Genomic DNA, 18,704 nt, shown 5'->3' on the forward strand with positions numbered 1-18,704 from the left:
ATACCAAGTCAAAGATTGCTAGTGCTAAATTGCATTTGAGGTTTAATTAAAAGGTCTTTTCCTTTCTCAGGTTGCAGCCAGTGTCTGGTGAGGAGCTGCTGGTAAACTGTGGCTTCATGCTGTGTAAAGGCCTGGTGTCGCGCCTGGATCTCACCTCTGTCTGCATGGCATCCAGTCAGCGGCTCTTCTCCTTCCTCTCTCTTGCCTGGGGCTTCGTGGCTGATGTGGACATTGAAAGTGAGAAGTATCGTCACGTTGGGGCAGCCAGGTTCACTCTGGGTACACTCGTTCGCCTTGCTTCGTTGAGGATTTACCAGGGCAAGCTTTCTTACCTGCCTGCTGAGGAGCCTGGGACACATCCATGCTCAATAGAGTCAACAGAATCCTTGACCAATGTTCCCCAGTCTATTAGCTCATCTTTAGACTACGCTAATGACCTACAGTGTCAGAATCACCCTCTCCACAACTCCTGCAACTCCAACAACGCACTCAAACCCAAACGGACTCATCCTTCTGTGTTGGGCCCTCCAGACTCGCTCCTTGTGCCCCTCGACCAGCCAGTGCCAGCACACTGGACGGTGGTCAATGAGGAGAACTTTGTGCTGGTGCTAGCTGCATACCAGTCCCACCTCGCAGAAGACCTGATAGCTGCCCCAGCATCCAGACTGGAGGACGGTGTCATACACCTGATCTACGTTACAGCAGGCATCTCACGGGCAGCTCTCTTGCGGCTCTTTCTGGCCATGGAAAAAGGCACCCACCTGAGCACAAACTGCCCAAACGTGGTGTACGTAAAAGCACGGGCGCTACGGCTAGAACCCCTTTCGCCCAAAGGAACCATCACTGTGGACGGGGAGCTGGTGGAGTACGGCCCAGTGCAGGCACAAGTACACAGCAGCCTGGCTAGACTCATAGCTGGATAGATAGTATTACACAGAACCATAAGTGCTAACCTCAATTACAGCTAACAAGAGACAAGAGCTAGCAAGGTCAGTTAGCATGAAGCTAGCTGCTGGATGCCATGCTTTGCTAGCTTTTGTTTATTGTTGTCCAGTTTAAAAGTAGTTAATACCATGAACTTAGATGACTTAATATGAATTACTGGAAACACAGGTTCTTAGCAGAAGCTACATGACTGAACTGATGTGAGATGTGAGTTTTGGTGAGACCCCAAAGTTTTGCTAACGCTGCTAACAACAAAAGCTAGCATGAACCTTTAAAGATGATTCTATTTTGATGGTTTAACTAAATGGCTCGAACTCTTTTTTTTTTTTAAGATTTTCAAGCTGGTCCTAGAATCATGAAATATACTAAGAGCAGGTTCTGTGATTTTTGGAAAGCAATGATTTCTACCTTTTGAACAACATCTGATGCTAATTTTAAAAATGCGACAGAATGTATTTAAACTAATTGAGAGTAATTTTATTTTTTTACTTAAAGTTCTAACACTGCTAATATATACAATATGAACATCCCAGTTTACTTGTCTTGTTACAAGAAATGGTGCATCACTGGATGAGTTTGGATTAAGAGTCTTTTGATTACGATACTTCAAAGATCTTGTTGGTTTGTTTTCTGAAAAAGCAAAAGCAAAGGTGTCCATCTGGATATCCATCACTGTGAATTGTAGGTTTAACCCCAGTTTAAAACGTTGGCCCACAGTTTAACACTGTTTAGATGCTTCTGGCAGTGAGTGCTACAACAATATAACTCAAGTGGTACAGTTAAGTTATTACTTTTTACAGTAACTTAGAAAACTCAGAGACAACATTGCTAATGAAAAATAGGACAAAGAAAGAACTTCACATATTTTTCTAGGTAGAAAACTGATTATATTTTATTTTTGCCCAATAAAAACAAAACAAACACATGCAGCCTTAGCTTTTATTTTGTTCTCAAGCTGGGCAATAGAATGTCCTTTACACGAGTTCATGCAGGAAGTGTTAACATCTTTCTGCATGGCCAGTATTGGGCACCATTTCCTTTTATTTATAATATTATCCTCAATTATTTAGTTGCTACTTTTACTTGGCATGTATAGAGGATGATCTAACAAAGCCCAGCATTATTAAATGTCTATTTTGATATTGACCGACTCTTATATTTTAAGTATAAGCCACAAACCACTTACATTTTGTAGTTTCTTTGATTGACACTGCAAAATTAAGCACTTTTAATCCATTTAAATTGCACTATGTATGAGCTGAGGGGAAAAACATAGCGCATCCAACAAGAACAAATGCCTTATCTTTTAAACCACAATGGAAACATTAGAGCATAGATTGTTGCAGTTGATTTATGTTACAATGTTTCACCTAGGAAACAGCCTGTGGAAAGTGGATACCAAGTCACTTACAGTTCCTGTGACTGGCAAATGTTGCTTAGCGTATATTGCAAGTGGCTCTTTTAGTTTTGTGGCCCAGCAGTTGTCACAGTAAGCCTGAATGAATGAGAGTGCTGCTACTATATGCTGAAACTCTATGCTGTTCTGTTCTGAAGGTTAACCAGACAGAAACCAACTTTTGTGAAGAAAACCTGTAAATTAGGTTGTACAGATCTTAAGATCTTAACCCAATAAAATGCATCTCAGTTGGCCTGTCACAATAATTATTCTATCAACCAATATCATGCGATAAATAGACATGCCATCAAAATGTTTTGCTGACCTCAATATCATCATTGTGTTTACTAGTGTGTTTGAATGTCACCAATATTTTAGCCAACTGTGCATCATTAATGCCTTCTTACACACAGAGCAGACAGATATTTACATATACAGCTTTGGAAAAAAAAGAGACCACTTCAAAATGATGATTCTGGAATATAATCAAGTGGAAGATTGATGATCACAGCCATCAAACCAAGCTTAACTGCTTGCATTTTAGCACCAGGAGTGGCGTAAGTTATCCAAAAGCAGTGTGTAAGACTGGTGGAGGCGAACATTCAAAGATGCATGAACAATGTGAGTAAAAATTAGAGTTATTCGACCAAATGTTAATTTTTGAACTCTGATTCTTAAAACTTTATGAATATGAACTTGTTTTTTTTTTTTATCTGAGGTCTGAAAGCTCTGAATATTTTTTGTTAATTCAGCCATTTCTTATTTTCTGCAAATAAATGCTCTAAATGACAATATTTTTATTTGAAATTTGGGGGAAATGTTGTTCGTAGTATTTAGAATAAAACAGCAATGTTAATTTTACTAAAACTTATACATATGAATAGCAAATTCAGAGAAACTGATTCAGAAGAGGTGGTCTCTTAATTTTTTCCTGAACTGAATGCGGCAAACTTATTGTGACAGTTCTACGTCTCCATTTTCCATCAGTATTGATAAAAATAATAATTAATATTAGACTGTTTTATAACACCAATACCAGTAACAACCAGTACTAAATTTTAGCTTGGATATCCCCACCTAATAGCTGGTCTTAGCCTTCATGCCTGACAGCACTGAGCTCGTTGCTTACGTCATGTGAGTTATCTCCCTCGTATCGGCTCGTTTCGATTGGGTCCATCACTGGCCAAGGCTGTTTTAACAGCAGTCTTTTAAGTGGACGCAGCACATTATAAATGCACTGTTAATAGCCTGTGTGTGGACACGCTGCGCTCCAGAGACATTCCCCACTTATTACAAACACATTCTTTACAGAATCACACTGTTCTGACCTTTTTTTTAAGTTAAAATTTCCTTTAATGAAAACTGCTTTATTCAGACAGCCAGCTGATGATGCTGCAGAAGGCGTGGCTAAAGGATTGATGCAGGATGCTCGCATTGATTTGCAGACTGTGAGGTCTCTCCCTCAAACACACACACACACACACGCACACACACTCCTTTATCCATCACTCAGCACTGCAGTAGTCCACATATAACACCTGCCCCCAAACAGACACTCACACAAACCCACCCCTTTCTAAAAACCCAGCTGCTGTATTCTGATTGCCACCCCCAACAGACACTGACCTCTGACCTACTGCATCTAATTTTGAGTCTGATTTCAGATAGCCTTAAAACGTGTTAAAAATACTGTGATAATGGAGTACAGTGCTGTAGCACTTTAGTAATAGAATAGCAAGCATTTTTAATATACCATCATTACTCTGTAAGTGCCTGTATTTTAATTTTAATATCCATAACTTTTAACATCTGGATGGATTTTGCACCAAAACAGTCATACTTCTTTTTTACACAAACTTTTCCCACTTCATTTTATTTGTAAAAAATAAATCTGCTTTTTGCCACTGTGCCTTTAAGACTTGAAGCTCTGTTCTAAATGGCTGGCCTATATGGTGAATGGTACTCATTTATAATGCAGTGTAGGCTGAAACATTCCTTATAGCATCAGTGTGAGTGGGTGGGGCTAAACTACAAAAATCACAAAAACAGCAAAACAATTCAGCACATTTTGTTTTACATATTTGAAAATGAAAAGCATAAACAGTTAAGCGTTTACATACTACATAAATCACATTTAAAAAAAATTAGCAAAGTTTTTTCATGATGTGGACCCATTAAAGGTAATATAGTAATACTGTATAGTGCTCCTGTAATATGATATATTATCATAGTATTTAAGTACAATTTAGTAATAAAGACCTGTATAAAACCTATTTATTTTTGCCCATTACATTTCATAACCAGTAGACAATAGAAATGGTCCAAATTCTACCTGTGATAACATACATTAAAGCTAGGTGTTTACACTCTGCAGATGAGTTTTTGTTAATATAATAATATTAAGACAACTACAATATAACAATTAATATTTAGCAAGTATTGACTGTTAGCTTTGGGTGAGGAAGACTTTGAGTTTTGCCTTAATCATAACCGTTTCATTAGTCTTACACTGGATCATTCTTTTTCTAGTTATTATGGTGAAAGTGTGAGTGTGCTGTGTGTAAGTGTGTGTAAATGCTGCAGTGGAGAGTTCAGTGACACAATCTGTTCCAGCACTGCTTTACTACCGACAGAGACATTGTAAATTGACATTTTTTAAAAAATCCATTTGGAAATTCCATTTCCAAAGCTCAGTTTATTTGTTTTTCACCTTTTTTACAATATACTTTAAATTCTTTTTTTACTAACCTATAATTAATTTTCTTCAGGTTTTAGTTAATTTGTTTTACTTGAAGGACCCTGACAGTTTACAGCAAAAGGATTTTGTAGCATTTCCAGTTATTGACTGGACCTGAAGAGCTTAAATGGCAAAAATAAAGTGGAAAAAATTGGGGTGCTCTAAAAGTTTTGACTGGTAGTGTATAGATAAAAATTAAATGTACTGTTGAGATTTCTAACAGCACTAAAAAATGACTGATACATTATATAGTGCACTATTTCTGTAATAAGGGGCGATTCGGAGCAGATCAGCTCTGACATTAGGAAGGTTGGGATTTTACTGATGTTAAAGGTTATTTTCTTAAAGTGATGGGTGGTTATCCCAAGATAGCAGGGTGTACAAGGAATACATTTACCCATTTATTCAGCTTGCTATTTTTATTGAAATAGCTTAATTCTTTTAAAAAAGAAAAAAACACTTTAAAAAAACTAATTCAACTTAAAAACAAAAAAACACTCATATTAAAGACAACAGCATAAAATGTACAAAAAGTTTGTTTTACTTTAACTATTAAGTGAATGAAAACATTCCTCTATATTTGTAATAATGTGTTCGTTCAGAGTAAACCTTTAATTGTTACATTTAGATACTGAACCAGCTCCGTCACAGTGTGTCTGAGAGAAGCCTTAGCACAGTGGGAGCAGTTGAATACTTACTGGTGTGGATTTAGAGACTTAGCTTAGCTTAGCCTGTGTTTCTGTTCCAGGGAAAAGCATTGTCAGTATAATCGACCAGAGTTCATGACCTTATGAATTTCCTTTGAGAATGACACTTAAGGTTATATACGTATGCAAGTCTAAAAGCCTGTGTCTAAAAGAAGTGTGTGTGTGTGTGTGTGTGTGTGTTGTTTGTGGTGGTCTGTTTTTCCTCTGAGGTTGAAGGCCTTGGGGTTTGGGTTGAAAGTAGCCTCAGAATATGATATACGGTTATTCCAAGGGATATTCCATTTTCCCCTCATATCATGCTTTAATAAATACCTCTGTACGTTTATATAAAAATCTAAAAAGAGAACACCTCAGAAACTCCTGTCACTTAATCATTAGAGATGACCAAAAAGTTGTAGTTGATACTGTTGATTTGCACAGAAATGCACCTTTAATAGATGTACTGTATGTATAAAAGGAATGTATAAATATCGTTTGCAAATTCTTTTTGATATATATATATATATTTTTGTTTGTTTGTTTGTTTTTTTCATCTCAGCAGGTTGGTGTGCTATGTATAGCAATATTATTCTAAAGCATTGTAATTTTATATCTTCTGCATTTTAATCATAATAATTAATGCTGAGATAAGGGCATAAATCAAACAATTGTATGTTGTTGAAGGGACATTCCGGCCTAAACCCTAAAACTTATTTTCTGTTGTTTAATAGTACATAACTGAGCCTTCTGCTTTATAAATTCTCCATGTTACATCATTTTTGTGTTTTCTTTCATTAATACTATTTTACAATATTTATCAACCAACCATCTGCTCAAAAACATGTGTAATTCCCCACTGTTCTCCTCCTGTTAAAATAATTCTTCAGAAAATGTAATTTGTCTTTAAATCTAGTTCCAAGACTATGTTTAAGATTATACTCTATAGTCCAGGGCAGCACCTCTTGTAGTTTGAAACAAAGTTCTCCTTTAAAAAAAGTAAGCAGGAGCTTAGAGAGGCAGCACGGTGATCTTGTCACTCAATTAATTAAACCCCATAATGCTCTTTATTTTTTAATGCTTTTGCTCATTTGTACTCCTAGTAAGGCTGATGGTCACTTTAATTGCTCATTGTTTTCCCTTTCAAAGCCATTTTGCTTTAGTTTTGGATTATATGATGTTGGTTTTGAGCTCAGTAGTGCTGCTGTGTGTTTTTAAAATCAGCTATGCAATGTTTGGTCACATATCAAAAAGGGCCTTGTATAAATCTGCTGTGACCCCAAGTGGTGAAGGACGATTGGCAGGTCTGGCCTGTCTTAAATAAAAATACGTTGAATGTTTTTTTTTTATAACTGATATTAATAATAATTTAATTATGCCGTCACTGTGATTAAAGACAGCTTGTGTTGCAAATCAATTACATTTTGTTTCTGTGCTTTTTTTGTCTACACTTTCCTGTACCTACTGGTTATTGTCACACACAGAGTAATCAATGGGAAGCAGAGATCAGCATCTTATTGGCTTCTGTTTAGACCAGTGGTGTCGTGGTGGTTAAAGCACTGGGTTATTGATCATAGCATTGCAGGTTAAATATCTAGGTCCACTAAGCTGCCACTGTTGGGGCCCCTGAACAACACCCTCAGCCCTCTGCTCCAGTGTTCCCTCTAGAGCAGACCTGGGCATTTTACAGCCCGGGGCCACAACCGGCCCTTTAAATATCCACCTCCAAACCAAACTGAACTTTACTGAACTGTCTTTTAGCCCAAAACAGACAGCTTGCCTTTCTGTCAGTAAACTATTTTATAATAATTCCAGTTCACTGCTGCTGTCCATCCTTTACTCTGATGACTTGTAATCTTTTTTATGGAGGGAGAAGATGGAGGTCAACTTTTTAACTTTGCAAAATACACACTTTTTAATCGTTCTTTAGGGGCGTTTGAATAAAAGCAATTGAAAGAAGCTTGTCTGCTCCTTCTATGAGCAATATGCATAAAAAAACAGCAAAAAACAAAAATCACTTCCAGTCCAACTCTCAGGTTCTGCTCGCAAAGAGTTTAATGCTTAGTTTTTATACATTTGTCTTTTTAATGCAACCAAAATAAATCGTTAAAAAATTACAAATGAACCAAAAGAAAATGAAAATCATAATAATAATAATGATAATAATAATACAACACGCACACTCAGCAATTTATATGCCCCAAGCATTCACATTACCACTTTAGAACTCACGTTTCTGTTAAATATATAATCTATATATTTATAATAGTCATGACGTCTGTACAGAGAAATCAGGCTACAAATCATACTTTGTTTTTTATTCGTTTACCAATAACAGGCCACTGTGGAAATGTTTACATCGTACAGTCAAGTCTTGTGAGTAGCCATTTAAGGCTTAAAGCAACATGTTTACATGCTTTGGCTGTCTCTCTTTAATATGATTTAACGCTGAATTGAATATTATACACGTACACGAGAAAACAAACAAAAAAAAAGAAAAAAGAAAACAACAAGGTCAGAGCTGTGTGCTTCACGTCCCATCGCTGCTTCTTCTTTCACATCTAGCTTCACATTTGATTAGGAGCCGCAAAAACCCTACGAGGGCCCAGAGGAGCGGTAAGAGGGGCATTGGGTCAGCAGCAGGGTCAGTCACAGTAGTATTAATAAAAAAATAAACAAAAATCACAAAGTAATCACTACAGTTAAGCATTTTTTTCTTTCAGAGGGAATGCTAATTAGCTAGCTGTTAAAGCTACACAGGTTTGCAAAGATGGTGAAAATGGGTTTTATTGGACAATTCATAAATATTTTGGTCAAAATTTCAGTGAAAAGTCATCATTTACCATAAGTAGCAATACAACTGAAATATGAATACTCTGTCTATTTTGTGCAGCTCTAGAAAACCTGTTCAACCCAATGTATGATGACACAAGCTACTAAATTAGTTAATACATAGATATAAGACAGATATATTCACATGTAAAGCCTGCAAGGGGCCAATAAGCAGGCAGGTGGTATAATGCAGGGTCAGTCACAGTCGTAACAAAGAAGTAATTCAAAAAAAGATAGAAGAGAACTTTCTTCTGGAGTCAAATCAACAGCACAGTTCAGCATTTTCCTTCAGCAGAGGCTAAACATGAGTTTAAAAGCCAAAAAGCCTGGAAAGGTGGCAAAAAGGGGCTTTATGAACTTCATAAGCATAATTAATGTAATATAGAAATGGTCAGTAAAGTCTTAAACTAATAAAGGTGAAAAAAAGAGTTTTCTTAGTAAAGATGTACACTTAAATGTATAAGTCCCTTTGGGAACCTATAAGTTTGAAGTTTTTAGAAGAAAGATTCCTGAAGGTTTCCTTCAAACAGCTTTAAGGGTTCCTCCACAATTTCAACTGACAAAGGACATTTAAGCAAAAAATCCTTGAGGAACCTTTAAGAGTGAAGGAACTCCATGACATGGTTTGAGGAACCTCAAAAAAAAAAAAAAAAAAGATTATTTAGGGGATCAAAATTGACGGTGTTAAAAGCCATTTCTTTTTTTGAAACTGTGCAGGAACCCCTTAAGCTGCTAAGAGAAACTCTTAAGAAAATGTTTCTTGAAGCACCTTAAGCTTTTATAAACGCTCCTCAAAGAAACATTAGGGATCCCTCCACAGTTAAAGCCACTAAATTTATACTTATACTTTTAACAATGTCTAGTATCACACCATTATAGTAAAAACTCTTTGTCCCACCTTCATTTTTGAGAGTGTAGAGCCGCACAATACATTGTTTGGTATTAGGTATTACGATATTGGTGGTGTTTCGCAAAACATGCACCATATAAGGGGTTTAATTAGCAAAAAAAATTGTTCAAGTCAACAAAAATAAGTTATTTGTTCAAAACAATGCAGGAAAATTTGGATTTACTTTTTTTTTTAAGCAAAGGGTAGATTTCTAAAGCAGCACAATATATAATTAAGCATAGGGTATCATGGTATTGGTGATTTTTGCAATACTGATACCACCAAAGGTTTCAATATTCAAAGCCATAGAAACCCAATTAAAGAGGACATCTTAGGAAATAAAGAAAAATCTAATATTTTCACATTTAATCTCCATTTTATGATGATAAAAGCTGCACTTGCGGTCCTTAAGAAGCTGAAAGGAATCAGCAGCTCACACACAGCATGTTTGCTCATACAGCAGAATCACACGGGTCATTAATTCGCAGTTAAGAGTATTTATGGTGTGGTACAGTCAGCAATGAGATGATGTGTGGCTGCATTAAAACGCACACAGAAAGCTTTAAGAATCTTTCCCGTAATAATATACATTTCTTCACTCCAGCTCGTCCTCAACTCAGCGCATAACGACAGACACCTCAATAATCTCACAATGATCTCACATCCTGTTGTCTTTATAGATATGGAAAAAAAACACCTTAGAGTTAAGCTCCCCAAATCACTGCCATTGTGAATCCAAGATGAAAAACAAACCACTGGAGTGTTTTTTTTTTTTTCAAGAATGTATGTACTGCTTTTTTACACCTGTGATGGAGATGATGGATGAGTGGAAAGGTGGAGAGGTAATGAAGGAAAAAATTGTAATAAAAGGGAAAAAAGTGCTTTGCTTAGTTCCATTTTCACGTTCTCTTCACAGTTCTTTCTCACTTTATCTCAGAGCTTTTTGAGAGGCGCCAAAGAAAACACACTTTTTCTTCAATAAAGAACCATGGTTACAGCAGAGACGCATAATGCTAAAGAACTTTACAAGCATGGCTCTTTATGGTACTTGGTAAAAAATGGGTCGTCTGTGGCATTTCTTAAAGATCACTTCCAGTTATTTTTTAAATAAAAAGTAAAGTGGCACAGATATGCTACAGCACACCAAAAGCAAACAGGTAGTGTATAGTATAGAAGTTCACAGCATCCCTATCCAGCCACACGCATTTTACTTTTTAAATAAATAAATGTTCCTTTAAGAACTTTTAGGGTTTTTTCAGTTCTTGAAACTGTGGAAGAAACACTTAAGGTGCTCTGAGGAACCTTCAAGAAAAGGTTGGGAAAATAGGCTTTATCAACTTTATAAGTCTTCTAGAAATGGTCACTAAAGTCTTGAAATAATAAAAGGTGCTAGAAAGAGTTCTTAGAGTTAAGCCGTACTTTGGACTTTGGAGAGCCTTTAAAGGTTCTTCAGTTTGTAACGGTTTTTAGAAGAAATATTCCTGCCACAGTTCCTTAAGGAAATTACACTTAACAATGTATGGTATTACTACACTGTTAAAAGTGTCATTTCCTTGAGGACCTTTAGGGGTTCTTTAATTTGAAAGAGTGAAGGAACTTTGTGTGAAATGCTTTGAGGAACCTACAAAAAAGTTTTTAGTTTTTTTTTTTTAAAGAAAATGTTTCTTAAAGCACCTTAAAGGGTTGGTTCTCCACAGTTTCAAACTGACAACCCCCTAAAAGTTCCTTACAGCACCTTTAGGAGAACTTTTAGGGTTTCTTCGGTTTGAAACAGAAAGAACCTCTTAAGGTGCTTTGAAGAACTTACCACAAAAGATTTTTAGAAGACAAATGTTCCTGAAAGCATGTTAAGCTTTCTTGGAAGGTTCCTTAAAGCATCTTCAAAGGGTTCTCCACTTTCAAACTAAAGAACTCCACTGAAAACTGAAGTTCCTCAAGGAACGTTTAATTCTAACTTCCTCCTAGAACAATCCAGCAGCAGTCCAACAAGCTAATGTAAACAATACGTAGACACAAATATGCTTAAAAAGAAAAAGCATATTTTAAAAAGAAACGTGATTCAGGAGCCAAACTGCACCACAGGCCCCTCCCTTTGATCTTCTGAGAGGTTCTAAGCCAATAGGTAGTCATCAGATCTTCTATAAAGAAGAATCAGGATTTGAGGAGGATGGCGGATAAGCATAACGATTGGTCGTATCAGCTTCGTCTGTGCACACACACCGGGATCAGCGAAAGCGTATGTCACCACTGCCCCCTGGTGGTCAGAACAATAAAGTGCACAAAGTCCCAGCATCAGAAGATCAGTCTCTCCTCCATTAGGTTTGTGCTACATTAGTAGAAAACTGGTCGCTCTTAAGAGAAGTCACTAAACTAACTACAAACAAACTACATTAAATTAAATTAGAATAAAGTGCTGAACATAATCGTTAAAATAAGACGTAGTAAGATTAATTAATGGTAATGAAATAATCCGGTACTTCACAGTTGTTCTGACAGTGCGAGAAAAGGTTCAGAATTGTGCTTCGGAAAGTAATGAGGTGTACGGCACACTGTGTGCCTCAGTCTGGAGGAAAAAAAAAAAAAAAAAAAAAACAGGGGAAAAGCTTCTTCTCTTAAGAACGAGAAGAACGAGGAGCAGGAGGAACAAACTAGAACATCCTGTAGTGTCAGTGCCCCAAAGTGGGTCAGTGTAGTGTCATAGAAAAGTGGATACACTGGATAGTGTGATCTTAAGCTTATAAGGTGTACTGAAATAAAAAACAGGAAAAACAGAAGTATTCAAATGGAAAATAGGAAACAAAAAAGGCTGCACAAGAGTAAAAGAGTGATATATCTTGAGACAGTGAGACCAATAAAAAGAGAGATTGAAGGTTTAAAATAATGAGTGAAAGTGAGAAAAAATAAAGAAATAAATAACTGGGAAAACAAAAAAAGTAAGTACAAACAAAGTATTAAATGGGAAATATATTGAAAAGAAAAGCATAGAATCCAAAAAAGAAGAGGAAGTGTAAAAAAATGAAAGTGATCGATCTTGAGAGATTGCGACTGAGACCAATATAGAGAAAGAGCTTGAGGGATTAAAGGAGTGAAGAGTAAAAGCAAGAAAAAAAGAAACAGGAAAAGAAGAAAAGCAAGTAATAAAGCATCAAAGGGGAAAACAGAATGAAAAAAAGCAAAGCAGATAAGCAAAAGAGAAGAGAACTAAAGAAAAATAAAGACCAAATAAAAGACCTTTTAGACCTTTTAAGAGTGAGACCAAGAAAGAGAGCTTGATTTTTCTTGTGAGAGTGAGATCAAGAGAGAGAGAGCTTAAGGCCATAAAAGAGTGAAAGCAGGAATGTAAAAGGGCGTGAGAGCGTGAGGCATCACGAGAGTGACCTAAGAATGAGCACTTAAAAGAGCAAGAATGTGAAAGCAAGAGCGCAAAAGAGAAAGTAAGAGTGAGAGGCCAGTAGAAAGAAAACCATTAAGGACAACAGTGGAAGTGCGATAGGGGGCAGTATTGTGCCAAAGCTTCAGAACTGTGCTGCTGAAGTTCAAAGCTCTGAAGTTCTCACCCTTCTCAACTAAGAGAGTAGCTATAGTGGGAGGGTCATAAAGAGGTTGTGAAAGAAAGAGCATGATAGACATATCATTGTGTCAACGCTCTAAAACTGTGATGATGAAGCTCAAAGCTTCATTCCTTACTGTTTATTTGAAAATCCAAGCTTCTCAGACTTGCTGTAACAGAAAACACCAGAACACCCCCCAGTTCCTCCTGGAGTGTATATATACACAAAAAAACAACCTTTTCCTTATAAAAGTGAAAAATGAAGTGATAAGAAGTGAGCGAAGTGTGCAAGCGTATGATCAGGTAGAAATGAGCCACTGTACAGAGTGGTCTCCACGGCGGACCACCTTGAGCTTTACGAGTTCAAGAGAGTTTAATGTGTCTTGTTTGTTTCTGCATGTAAACTTGGTACCCAGCTCTGAAAAGACTGGAGTTATTAGGCCCATGGCCACATGTTTGGGCAGTTTTAAAACATTCTGAATCCATGTATAAGAGTGTGTGTGTGTGTGTGTGTGTGTGTTGGGGCAAAAGAGTAAATCAAAGCAGTCAGCAACCAGCAATCAACTCTAAAAGAAAGCAGAAAGCAGTTCTCTTTCTAATAAGATTGTAGTTCTGATTAAACAGGAGAGGAATGGTAAAGCAATATGATGCAGCACTGTATCTGGAAAACAAGTCATGCTGGGAAGTGTAGTTCTCCAGTGACTAAGAGGACTACAAAAATCAGTCTTGGGTTGTAACTGATGATGGTGATAAGGATTCCGAAACCTTTTTATATCATTTTTTTTTCTTTTTTTTTCCCACTTTTTCATATTGCCCAGCAGCCGACGCAGTCAACAGCAACAAAGGATGACGACAACGGCAACTTTGTGCAAAAGTTTGTGAACCCTCTGTGTCTCAGCAGTTGGACAGTTGACAGATGGCTGGCTGGTCAGATTTAGGTCTCGGGCAGCAGAGACAACACCTGCAAGCATTCCAATGGCACGAAAGATCTGGCTCCGACTCCCGTTTTTCGCAAAAATCCACGTTAGAAGTCTTCAAAACCAGGAAAACAACAATAAAAAAAGGAAAGCCATCATCTTCATTTTCTGAGCGCGTCAGGCGTCTATATCTCCCTGAGAGACCAGAGTGATGGAGGGGTGGGGGAGTGTATGCAACGATGCTACGATCCACCGGAAGCTAGTGTTTTACAGTTCCAACTGCTAGCAGGAAACTGAAGAATCCAGCAACTGGCCAGCTGAAAAAAAAAACACAAAACAAAAACAAACAAACCAACGAACAAACAAAAGCAAACGAACAAAGCATTTCCAAAAAAGGCTGCTGGGGTAACACTGTCTGTCTATAAAGAGGAGAAGTGATTGGCTAGCGGAGTGGGTGTAGCCTTGCTGGCAGAAGGGTTAAAGGGGTTAAGAGTGCAGCTCCTGAAAGGCTGAGGCAAGGAAAGGACAAGAAAGATGAGAAAAGGGTGGTTTACATCTGCGGATTACTTGTCCTCGGGACGCTCTGCAATGCTGGCAGCGGTCAGTGCAGCGCGGTACTGCTGCAGGACGCCCCGCACACTCTTTACAAAGCCTTTGGAGAGAGGAAAGAGCGGGAAGCCAATATCTGGGTATCCGCTCCTTTCCGGGAGAAAGCTCCGGTAGCTCTTCCTTCGTTTCTTTGGTCTGACGGCCGGCTGGGAATCCGGGAGAGTTTTCCCGGCCTGCTGGGTCATTCCGAACGCGGAGGATGCCCCTTCCGAGCTTTCCGGAGGCTCCGATCCAGCTCCTCCAGCCACAACAGTTCCCTCACAGTCTGAGCTCTGGCTTAGGTCCTGCTGCGCACCTGCTCCAAGAGGCCCACTGGGCCCCACAGTGGAGGGGCTGAGGCCCGAGTCCTCCAGCTCTTCCTCGCTCCTCAGGTCCTGTTTGCTGGGGCTGCTGTGGGCCAGAGCCTGTGGGATTTCCTCCAGCGGTTCCTCCCGCAGGCCTCCTGCAGAGCAGCGTGGGCCTCGCTCAGACACAGAGCCATCCAGATCCAGCCAGCCCTCCAGCCGGTGCACCAGCCTCCAGCCACTGGTGACGAAGTGCTCCCGGATCTCCTGCTGGAACACCTCGATGGGCTGCAGGAGCAGCTGCGTCATGGACTGCACCATCTTTATGAGGGCCATCTCGTTGTAGCAGCGGCTGTTCTCGTAGCCCTCTTGCAGGCCGCGGTCGCTGTCAAAGCCTGCCTCATTGTAGTAGGGCTCGTTGACCAGGATTAGGCCTGGAACAAAGACAAAAAGTAAAAAATAAAACCTTTTTACACAGCACTATGAAATTGCTGGTCTACTGGATGCTTTGGCAAGCTGTTTCTTAGCCACACTAAATATATGTGCACACCTTCCTGCAGGTTTCAACTAGAAAACACAAATCTAACACACCCCAGACACAGCCAGATCAGATTCAGAATATCCCTGTTTTGCAAATAGTTTGTACACCATCATAGATTATACTGCTCACCTTGGATGGAGATGAGCACCTGCAGTAGACTTGACTTGCTGGTCCATCTCTCAGTGCCCTAATGAAACAAAATAGAAGATTGTGACTGCAAATACAATCAATCAATGTCAGCATGATTTTATCAAGACTACAAAAAAGCAAAAACTCAACAAAGAAAAATATTTTGTCCCCAACACCTTGCGTTTCATTATGATTGTCTAGTTTTCAAATGTAAGAATTTGGGGTTAATTCCTATCTCTGAAATTATTAACTGGACTAGAGCATGAACAGGGAGCCTCTTCAAGTGTACTGTTTGAGTCTCCAAAGTCCTTTTTTCATAATGGAAATAACAGGCCTTGGCACATATATGTGTGTAATGATACAAAACCCTTTTCCTCTGCAGTGAAATAAGTTAAGGGGTTAAAATGTTCTTCACACTTACACAGTGGTTCTTCATGCATTGCTCAAATCCACCTACAGTTCCACCAGTTTTTAGATTACATGTAATTATGTTATGTAATTACACTATGTTATTAATTCTACAATAACCAATGGACTAGTGTTCCTATGCACCAGGGCAAAGAGCAGGAGGACTAAAGGAGCTTACCTTGCCAATCCAGGTGCCCAGTAGACTGACGCACACTTTGCCATTGTCATAGAGGTTGGGGTTGAGCCGCCCACTGCACTGGGAAAGGTAGCGGAAGAGAGGGGGAACAGCAGGGTAGATGTTGGGAAGCTGGATGTCAAAGAGGAAGAGTCCGTCCTCATAGGGAGTGCGTGTGGGACCCTTGATCAAAGCGGAGAATAGGTCCTGCAAGACAAGATACATGGGTCACAGATAGCCTTATAAAAATAATCTGGTACCTTCAATTAATTACCCATTAACTAACACTGAACTAGCACTAACAACTCAAACAATTTCAGTAACTCCAGTAACTCTGACTACTCCATTTTTGCAGCCTTAAGGATTGTTTTAGATTACACACCATTCGGTCTTCGAAGGTCTTGACCATGATGCCATCTGGCAGTGACGTGGCCAGCAAAGCCATCTCTTTCCTGACCGTGCTAAAAAACTTCTTCGCTTCGGCCGGCTGAAACTCCATCTTCTTGAACGTGTGGGTGTCTGTTGAACATAAAAAGAAACGTCATACATCAAACATCTAGTTCTAATAAATGCATTCAGCTACTTTATGTTGCACCAACTGCTGACTCAAAATGCACACACTACTAGTCTCTGCTAGTCACAGATTAAAGATCTTACTAACTAAGTTAAGTAAAGCTATGCGGTATTAGAAAAATACTTTATGTTACTTTATCCAGCACTAAGGCTGGAGCATTAGCGGCTAATGCTAATGCAGCTCCAGCCTAGACAGGGTTAGGAGTAGGCTACAGGCCAATAATACTCAACTCTGAAAGGGGAAATGGTGGTTAGCAGCTAATGCTAATGCTACTTCAGTCTCAGTACTGGATAACTAAACTAAAACTCTTGTATACAGCTCCACTTCAGCGGATTGGCTTTACTGCTCCTTATAACCTGAGTGGTTAAATTTATACATAAGGTGCACAGAATTAAAAGGCTCACTTTTTGGGAAAATTAAAGGATTTTAATAGTGTGAAAAATACAGCAATGTTATATTATAGTTGTATCACAATTATTTATTGCACAAAATCTAACTGAGCTGCCAACCTTGAAACAATTTTAAGAGTACAAATCCCCAAAATGCATACATGTTGGCAGGTCTGCTAACTATACAAAAATACAGTTATCATGACAGGCCTAAACACACAGCTATAGGAACCACCATAATAGATGTTCTGTGTGTACTGATGATGTTTGATTCAGACAGTGTAGAGATGTACCTGGTGCCCACTCCAGCACTGAGAAAACCTCTCCCTTCGCACTGGTGAAGGTGACACCCGGTTTGCCGCCGCTCTGCTGGCACAGGACAGGGGTGTCGCTGGGCCACTCAGACCGAACAGGCGTCTGTGGTTCAGCGGGAGCCGACGCCCTCTCCTCCTCCGCTGCAGCCTCCATCTTGTCCTCCTCCACGATGGCCACGTTGTCCAGTGTCTTCTTCAGGTTCTCCTGTAGCTTCTTGATGTCATCCAGAAAGCGCTTCTCCTTGGTGGGTTTGGCATCGGCTGGCGTTGTCGCGGCCGTGGCGGCGGACGGCTCTGCAGTGGGGGAGGTTGGGGAGCCGGTCCACAGCTGTTCCACAGTCATGTTCTTCAAACTCTCCAGTATCTTCAGAGCCTCCTTCAGTTCACGGAAGGCCAGGCGCGACGTCTCTTTATTGGGCTTCTCTTCGGACGCAGGCGGTCCGCCTCCACCTAGACGACAGCAGATTTTAGCTTAGAATTGCATGGCAATGCAGTGTACCCCTCAGTTTCTGTTTCTGTTTTACTGAAATTCTCAAATCCTGTCCACAACAACAACCAAAAAATAGTACAATAAAAATAACACACACTACTGGTCAAAAGTTTTAGAACTCCTCTTTAGAACCCCCCTTTATTTTTGCCATTTAGGCTCTTCAGCTGTAGTCAATAACTGGAAAGAAAATAAATAAAAGAAAAACAAATAAACTAAAAACAAGTTATTTTAGTATAGAAAAAAAATAAAAATAAAACCAGAGGAAATTGGTACAGTAGGAGGTCTGGCTGACCCACATGGCAACACCAGCCTTTAGCTTAGCTGAACATTGGACTAAGTCTCAGTTTTAGCAGTGATAAGAAGAATTAGAGGTCAGAAAGGTGAAGTGCAGTAATAGAGTCTTTGCTAAGATGAAAGAACATAACTTGACGGGACAAGCCTAACTGCCTTTTTTAAAGGACTAGCCGTCTTTAAAGCGCTCTTTGCTATAACACACCTAATTAATCTCAACAGCAAATTCAAAATCAAGCCCTTCCTGAGTTAATGTGAATGATGTGACTGAGCAGGAGGGGGGAGGCAGGAACGCAATTTGACAAGTGCAGTCTCAACTCTATCGACCAACACATTCAATTAAAACCTATATATTACCCTTAATCCAGAAGCCAAGAGGTGCTGATGGCTTAATACTTTTGCTTTAGTAGCTAATAAGTGAAAAAAGCTCATATACAGTCCTCTCCAAAGGTATTGGAACTGTAAGGCCGATCCCCTTGTTTTTGCTTCAGACTAAAAACATTTGGGTTTAAATGTTAAAAGATTAATATGAAACAAATTATGAGCTTTTA

At 39.0% G+C, this 18,704-nt stretch overlaps 2 protein-coding genes across 2 annotated transcripts in view; one reads left to right on the forward strand and one right to left on the reverse strand.

Moving 5' to 3' along the window:
* The window catches only part of LOC103023393 (sphingosine kinase 1), a 43,137-nt gene extending 35,959 nt beyond the window's left edge, over positions 1-7,178 (forward strand). The window contains exon 5 of the mRNA XM_007252143.4: positions 71-7,178. Coding sequence (XP_007252205.3) covers positions 71-923 — 853 coding nt within the window. The 3' untranslated portion in view covers positions 924-7,178. The remainder of the gene's footprint in view (positions 1-70) is intronic.
* Positions 7,179-7,793: 615 nt separating this feature from the next.
* ube2o (ubiquitin-conjugating enzyme E2O) overlaps positions 7,794-18,704 on the reverse strand; it is a 56,137-nt gene continuing 45,226 nt past the window's right edge. The window contains exons 16-20 of the mRNA XM_022675599.2: positions 17,352-17,822; positions 16,478-16,614; positions 16,099-16,302; positions 15,513-15,570; positions 7,794-15,276 (exon numbers count right to left, since the gene is read on the reverse strand). Coding sequence (XP_022531320.2) covers positions 14,513-15,276; positions 15,513-15,570; positions 16,099-16,302; positions 16,478-16,614; positions 17,352-17,822 — 1,634 coding nt within the window. The 3' untranslated portion in view covers positions 7,794-14,512. The remainder of the gene's footprint in view (positions 15,277-15,512; positions 15,571-16,098; positions 16,303-16,477; positions 16,615-17,351; positions 17,823-18,704) is intronic.

Source organism: Astyanax mexicanus, chromosome 5 (assembly GCF_023375975.1).
Source record: "Astyanax mexicanus isolate ESR-SI-001 chromosome 5, AstMex3_surface, whole genome shotgun sequence".
In the NCBI taxonomy this organism is placed as follows: Eukaryota; Metazoa; Chordata; class Actinopteri; order Characiformes; family Acestrorhamphidae; genus Astyanax; species Astyanax mexicanus.